This window comes from Aegilops tauschii, chromosome 2 (assembly GCF_002575655.3).
Source record: "Aegilops tauschii subsp. strangulata cultivar AL8/78 chromosome 2, Aet v6.0, whole genome shotgun sequence".
NCBI lineage: Eukaryota > Viridiplantae > Streptophyta > Magnoliopsida > Poales > Poaceae > Aegilops > Aegilops tauschii.
The window spans coordinates 432,711,304-432,718,640 of record NC_053036.3 but is presented as its reverse complement, the minus strand read 5'-3'; the positions used below and the strand labels follow the sequence as shown (position 1 = coordinate 432,718,640).

Genomic DNA, 7,337 nt, shown 5'->3' with positions numbered 1-7,337 from the left:
ATAGTTTTTTAAGACACGAACTATTATTTATACACCGTACTTACTTTTTCTCGACCTGAACTATTATTATATACGGCAGCACTGTACGTACTTACCGACTTAAGAGGAACAATAATATATTGAGGCCCAACTGCCCAACGGGCCCCGGCGATGCGGATATGCACAACCATGGAAAACTACAGTCTCACCCCGGACCAACGCAAAAATCACATAGCCCGACCCCACCGCAAACAAGCCGTGATCTGTCCCGCATGCAGCCAACGCGAGCAACCCGCCTCTCTCACCGACCTCTGGGCCCGCCGTCCCACGAGGGACCCGGCCGCAAAATTACCGCGAAAAGGTGCAACAGTTTCCACTCCCAGCCTTTCCATCGAAGGTAACGGAAGGGCTCGATAAAAGAGGGAGCTTCGCCCTGTTCCGTTCTTCATCTTCCCCACCACGCCACACACCCCCACCCCCACCGCCGACGCACTGCCTCCTCCCCCCAGCTCCACTGCGCAGGGTCTCCGCCTCTCCGGCCGCATAGCCGAGGTTTGCAGGGGCTGCGCGGAAGCCCCCGCCGCCGCGGACTCGCGCCATGATGCCTCAGCAGGGCACGCCGCCGTCGTTCCGCGGCCTCGTGCCGCTCGGCCGCCCCCGGGATCTCGTCATCAAGGTACTTTTCCCGTGCCCTGGCGGTGTGGTGACGGCGTTGTGGTGTTCGATCGGGGAGGATGAGGGGAGTGCCGTTTTTTTCCGGTTCTTTCCGCGTAGGGTTTGGCGTTTCGTCGTGCGGGAGTCGAGGAGGGGTTCTGTGCCTGCTAGATTTTAGAGCGATCCGGGCGCTGCTTGTGGCCCAGGTCCCGTCTGGTCGCGATGGCGTTGGACACTGACGTCGGGGGTCTTTTCCCCATTCGTTGGAGATGGGGGGCGTGGTCTGCTACAGATGATGGGATGTGGTGGGATTTTGTGTTCCATCTGATTGTTGAAGAATGGATTTTTTTTCTTCTTCTCTATGGGTGTATCTGAGGTCAGATTGCTCTGATCTTGTTCGCCATTGTAAAACCGTGGAGATAATTTCACCCGTTAACTGACGGGTTAACTGACGGGATTGCGCTGTTTGGTGCAGAGTTCAGATTGCACTTTACAGTTTGGGCGATTGATGCTGCTAGTAAATAACCGAAGATGCTTTGTGTTCGTATTTGATGTTAGTACTTTAATCTATGTTTCAGAGCACTGGAGGCCACTGTCGATTTCTGATCTCTCATGTGCTATTTTGTGTATGGAATTTAGTAGCACCAAAGTGATATATTTCTGTCTCTGTGTCATCGAACTTCATACCTAGTAGTGTTCTTATATGTGCATAGTATGCGTACTGTGGTAGTGTGACTGTACACTTGTCACTCTTCCTTTAAATCTCCACCATCTCTAAGGATTATACTTCTAGCTGCTGCCGCCGCTACTGTTGTTGTTGTTGTTGTCCTTAACTGGCTAATAACAGAACAAAACATAGGAACAACACACACTTGTTCTAGGGATATGTTTTCTTTGTGCCACCTGTTGAATCCTTCCGCATTATTCTGTAGTTCCAGTCATACATCATTCTTGTTAATATTTGAGTTTACGTTTGGTTGATGTTTCAGGTCAACTATGGTGGCACTCTCAAGCGGTTCAGTGCTTCGGTGAATGGTTCAAACTTAGATCATAATCTTGCTGCCCTTCAGTCAAAGATTGCAAATGCTTTTAAGTTCAGCCCCGAGGAGCAATTTATTCTCACATATACTGATGAGGATGGAGATGTTGTGATGTTGGATGATGATGATGATTTACGTGATGCTGCTGTTAGTCAGGAGCTGAACCCTCTTAGGATTGATGTTCAGTTGAAAAGCAGCACTGCCGGGGCACCTCAGCCTAACCAGCAAGCCTTGAATTCCAGGTCTAAGATGTCGGCAGCTATGGAAGATCAACTAGCTCAGGTGAAATCAGCTATTGATGAAGCCTTGAAGTTTGTACCAGAGCAAGTTCCTGCCGTCCTTGCTAAACTATCACATGAGCTGCGCTCTAAAGCTGCATCATCGGCACCACCAGTGCGTGACTTGCTGGATCGAATTGCTAAACTGATGACACCCAAGAGCGGCATGGAACCTACCAGTGGTCTCTCTGACAGTTCATCTGGTTCCTCTAGTGGTAATCCACAAACATTTAGAGACATGAAACATAATAATGCATGTGAATCTGCAACAGTTCCAGCTTCACATTCGCAACATGCTAAATCATCTAGAGCACTTGGTCTTAAGAGTGTGCTAGTTGAGAAGACCAATGCTCAAGTTCAACAAGCGCCAGGCTGTACTTCAATTGGGGTTCCATCGGTTCTAGTCGGTTCTGGTGGAAAACTCTTGTATCATAAGAAAAGAACTGATGCCCTGAGTAAGGGGAAATCACATGCCCAAAGTATGGGGAAATCTGTCGTGTCTTCTTCGGTGCCACCTGTTCCTTCATTTGCTCCTGGTGGATCTACTCTTGGTTCTCCGAACGGTTATACGCCCTTTGGGAATATCAAAAAGATCAATGGTGATTCAAGCTCAGCCTTCCCTGCCCCCAGAGGCCCTCCACCCAGTTCAATGCCGACCTTCGAAACTATTCCGAGACTTCCCCCTTACTGTTCACTTCCAACCCATGGTTTGCAGAAGGCATTCCCTCCTCCACCTGCCTATGACTACAATCAGTTTAGCTTCAGTAGGCCTTCCGCAGTTAATCCATATGGAATTTATCAAGATCCCTACTCATTTGGTTCATACAGTGGGTATGGTATCCCACAGCAGTCGGTTCATAAATGGGTAGAATGTGATGGCTGCGGGGTGACACCTATTGTTGGGCCTCGCTACAAGTCCACTGTGTAAGTATTTTAGTTACAATTAAATAGTAATTCTGTCCTTCATTCATATCTTATTTTTCATTGGATTTTGAAAACAATTGTTCTCTTGACAATTTTTCTCTTTGCTAGCAGCAAGTACAACTATGATCTATGCAGTGCTTGTTTCTATCGCATGGGCAATGAGGCTGAATATGCCAGAATGGACAAGCCACTCTCAGTAAGTGAAAGATTGAGAAACCTGAATAAGGTGATCAGATCAGTCTGTTCATACTCATGATTATATACTAAACGTGAGATAGTAACATAATATTTACACTTACTTCCGTTTGACAATTCTCAGGATAAGAGGTTCCTCCAACTTGACTGCCGTTTCGTCAAGGATCTCACTGTCCCTGATGGAACACGAATGGCGCCATCAACTCCATTTCGTAAGATTTGGTGCATGCTTAACAATGGAAATATCGTATGGCCTTATGGAACCCACCTTGCCTGGGTTGGTGGAGATCAATTTGCTCGCCAAAGCTTAGTGAAATTAGCGGTACTTACTAACCACATATAATTTATTTGCTAATATGTTGTGGATGTGAGATTTACATGGATGCATCTTGGACAGTAATAAAGTCTAACTTCCGTTTGAACTTCTCAGATTCCAGAGGCTGGTTTCCCCTTGAATGGAGAAATCGATGTTTGTGTTGACTTTGTTTCACCTGCGAAACCTGGTAGGTACATATCGTACTGGAGACTAACATCGCCAGACCTACAGAAATTTGGTCAGCAAGTTTGGGTTCTTATTGAGGTTTTTACTCCGCCATCACTTGCTCCTCTCCTTGTCAGCCTTGATGTTCCTCCCCTCATGACCTTCCGCATGCTGATATCGTGTGCAGGTGGAAGAGCCTGTTCAAGCCGGTGACAATCAAACTGCTGCAATAGACTTGAACTTGCCTGCAGACAGCAACCCTGCAACATCGAGGCCATCCATTGTATAGCCTCATTAGACCGTAGAATTCTCTTCCGCAAGTGGCCATATGGTTTGTTTACACATCTGATCATTTGTCTGCTAAATTCGTGTGCAGGTGCAACAGCCTGTCCAGACCAGTGGCAATAAGGGAACTGCTGCAGTGAACTTCTTGAGCTTGCCTGCAGAAGGCAGCACCGCAACCTGGACCTCAGATTCTGCATCTGACTCTGACAATGATGGCATACCTCTGCGTGATGTGCTTGCCACGCTGAGACGGAAGGGACCCAAAGCGGTTGGAAGTGTTGTGCCCTCTGCACCAGCAACAGATGAACCAGTTCAAGTACCCATCGCTTATCCCCAGGCAGCAGATGAACCAGTTCAAGTACCCATCGCTTATACACAGGCAGCAGATGAACCAGTTCAAGTACCCGTCGCTTATCCCCACGCCTCATCTGCTGAAGCTCTAGGGATGCCTGCTGGTGTGGCCGCACCTGAAGCCGCACCACTGCCGGAGCCCATCAGTGTGCCGGAACCTCTGCCAGCACCTACTCTTGTCAATTCACATGTCGCTCCTGTTAGCATGCCTTTGCCTGATCAAACCATCAACAACAACAACATGGAGGAGAAGCTTCTGAGGGAACTGGCGGACATGGGCTTCAGGCAGGTTGACCTGAACAAGGAGGTGCTTCGGCAGAATGAGTATGATCTGCAGAAGTCGGTGGATGACCTGTGCGGCTTCCATGAATGGGACCCACTCCTTGCGGAGCTGAAGGAACTGGTATGCACCACTACTCATCATGTGTAGCGCGAGAATATCTTAATTTAGGATCCTTCTTAATTCTCAACTCTTATTCGCGTCAGGGTTTTGATGATTGACACAGATGTAGAAGGAGTGCTCGAGCAAGAACCATGAAGTTCCATGAAGCGTGTGGCGATGGATCGATCTTCCTTCCAGAGATAAGGAGCGGTGATGGCCTCCTGCGCTCATCTGCTGGAGCGCTGCTGCCTAATAGTAACCTAGATATAGATGAAGTAGTACCTAGTATAATGTAATGCGGGAATAACCAGACGAACTGAAGTGATGCTGCATAATGCAGTGCACTGCAGCCGCAGTAGTAGTAGTAGCAGCCAGTAAGCAGGACCATAATAGTCTGGCGCTCCGGTGAAATATGGTGTGTGGTCGCTCGTGCACCGTGGTTTGCCTTTCGTGTAAGCAGGGTACCTTATCAGGCGAACTGCTAGTATGGTTTATGAGTATGCTATGTTTATATCTGTCGCTCGTGTGCTTCTCAATCAGTTGGTTGCTGTGCTCTTTTATACGAGATGTGGTTCTCATAAACTGCTTGTTGGTTAGAGCTTCCTGGTCCCAGGTATTCCAACTATGGTTGCTTGTATGAAGAAACAGCGACTACAAACATTCAAGAAAGTGTGCTCATTTTGGCTTCTGCCCTGTGAACATCGAATGTTATTTCCTCATGAAATTTTGCACGGGAGTAAGAGCAATTCCAACACCTCCCTTGAAAAGACTAACTGCGGCGGCGAGGTTCCGGCGTGGTCAAGTAACAGGCGGGGTTCGATCATCTTCTTGTAAACCTGAGGAAAAGAAGGGCTTAATTTACATAATCTCCTAAAGTTATGATGTTTTACGAGAGATTTTTTTCCCTTTCAGTAAACGTCAGTCTTTCCGGATAGCTGTTGGAGTTGCTCTAATGCACACAAATGTTGTGCATCCGGCAGTAATGTTCCAATCTACTACTCCTACGTCTCTTCTATAATCTACTACTCCCACGTCTGAGCATCGCCGATAAAAGATGTACATGCAATAACTATCTTTTACATCTCCGAGGTATAAGAACATCTCCAATAAAAGATGTATATGCAAAAATAACTATCTTTTACATCTTCGAGGCTTAAAAACGCTGCTCCAACAGACAATGTAGATGTTCATGGATTAACGAAAATGTGCAAGAGCTCTATTTGTCTCTGCCATTCTATGAGTCGCTTCCTTTCTGCGTATGGCACCCCCACTCCCTCTGGCAGCATCTACTAATTCGGAACTTAATTTAAAAGCCATATTTCGACCCGGACGCTTTTGGGATGCTTCTAATAACCAACGAATGGCAAGTGCTCTTCCTTGTTTAGATTCTATTACATCTCTGCCTCCCATAGGTCTATTCTGTACCACTTCGCGGTGCAAATTTGCATCTCCAACTTCAGGAGATATAAAATCGCGTCCAACCAATCGCCACTTCCCTCCTCTTCCCGTGACCGTCTGCCGCCGATGACTTCGCCGCCACCCCCGCTCGCCGACGCGCAGTCCGGAGCCGCCGATTCAGTTTCGGCCACCGCCGAGTCGAAGCTTCTCCAGCGGCTGCGGATGGCCTATAACCTTCCCTGGCGAGGTCTACGATGGGTAGGCTTCATCCAAGCCTAGACCCCCGCCGAAGTTAGTGGAGGCGCGCCACTCCGCCCGCCAGACGGCCGCGACCCTCAGTCGTTCTTCCGGCCGTTTGAAGCCGCCCGCCTACCGTGCGGAGCTCCCGACGACGTGCGGCCATCTCTTGTGCTGTGCAGTCGCCGCCGACGGCTGCCCAACCTGAAGCCGGCCGAGTTCGTCCACCCCGCAAGAAAGGTGTTCGACGAAATTCCCGAAGGTAAAAAAAGATGAAACTTGAGGTTTTTTGTTGGTGATGGAAAGTAGTTTAACGGTGATTTTCCGCATTGTAGATGAGCTCGTGTGACTCCTCTTTCGTGGAGGATTCCTCGTCGGATGAGGAATTTGATTTAAACGAAGAAGAGGACATTGAATGCTAGTGGCAATGCACAAGGGGAAGAAGCAAAAGCACGGTGGTTCCGTCTATGGCCGTGAGTTCATTCGAAGAGAACAGGTGGATGCGCAAATACTTTGGTTCACCACCCGTTTTTTCGGAGAAGTACTTTCACCGCCGGTTTAGAATGTGCAAAGACTTGTTCATCCACATTTGCAATTCCGTGAAGCAGCATGATCGATCCTTCGAACAGAGGAGGAATTGTGCAGGGTTGCTCGGACATAGCACCGAACAGAAGGTCACTGCCGCATTGCGCATGATGGCCTACGGTGTTCCTGCAAACTACATTGATGACAACTTCGCGATGGCAGAGAGCACTTCTATCTTCTATGCCAAACAATTTGCAAAGCTATTGTAGAAGTGTTTGGTGCAGAGTACTTGAGAGCTCCCAATCCTCAGGACACTCAGAGGCTGTTGGAGATGAACAAGGCTCGTGGGTTAGGGTCCATCGATTGCATGCATTGGAAGTGGAAAATTTGCCCAAGAGCATGGCATGGACAGTTCAAGGGTCGTGGGACGGATGCCACAATCATTCTTGAGGCCGTTGCCGATCAAGAAACATGGATTTGACATTCATGTTTTTGCATGCCTGGATCTTGCAATGACATCAATGTCCTCGACCGGTCACCTCTTTTTGCCAAGTTAGCAAATGGAGAAGCACCACCGGTGACCTTTGAAGCAAATGGCCGCACATATA

General features: G+C 48.3%; 1 protein-coding gene across 4 annotated transcripts; it reads left to right on the top strand.

Annotated features, from left to right (window-relative positions):
* Positions 1 to 360: 360 nt before the first annotated feature.
* LOC109773319 (protein NBR1 homolog) lies at positions 361 to 5,084 on the top strand. Of its 4 annotated transcripts, none has more exons than XM_020332016.4 (8): positions 361 to 655; positions 1,623 to 2,875; positions 2,987 to 3,101; positions 3,195 to 3,392; positions 3,501 to 3,650; positions 3,739 to 3,834; positions 3,928 to 4,590; positions 4,674 to 5,084. In XM_020332016.4, the coding sequence occupies exons 1-8, from the start codon at positions 578 to 580 to the stop codon at positions 4,686 to 4,688; spliced, it is 2,568 nt and encodes an 855-aa protein (XP_020187605.1). In that variant the 5' UTR covers positions 361 to 577; the 3' UTR covers positions 4,689 to 5,084. The 4 variants fall into 4 exon arrangements, with proteins under 4 accessions (XP_020187605.1, XP_073364851.1, XP_020187607.1 ...); XM_073508750.1 differs by having other exon boundaries at positions 370 to 655; positions 2,987 to 3,071; positions 4,694 to 5,084; XM_020332018.4 differs by having other exon boundaries at positions 370 to 655; positions 2,987 to 3,071.
* Positions 5,085 to 7,337: the final 2,253 nt, after the last annotated feature.

What these genes read in the sequence shown, in the direction of transcription:
- LOC109773319 (XM_020332016.4), top strand. Translation starts at nt 578, where the DNA reads ATGATGCCTCAGCAGGGCACGCCGCCGTCGTTCCGCGGCCTCGTGCCG. An exon ending in CCTCGCTACAAGTCCACTGT is followed by an intron (nt 2,876 to 2,986) that starts GTAAGTATTTTA and finishes CTTTGCTAGCAG; the next exon opens with CAAGTACAACTATGATCTAT. An exon ending in AAGTTTGGGTTCTTATTGAG is followed by an intron (nt 3,651 to 3,738) that starts GTTTTTACTCCG and finishes TATCGTGTGCAG; the next exon opens with GTGGAAGAGCCTGTTCAAGC.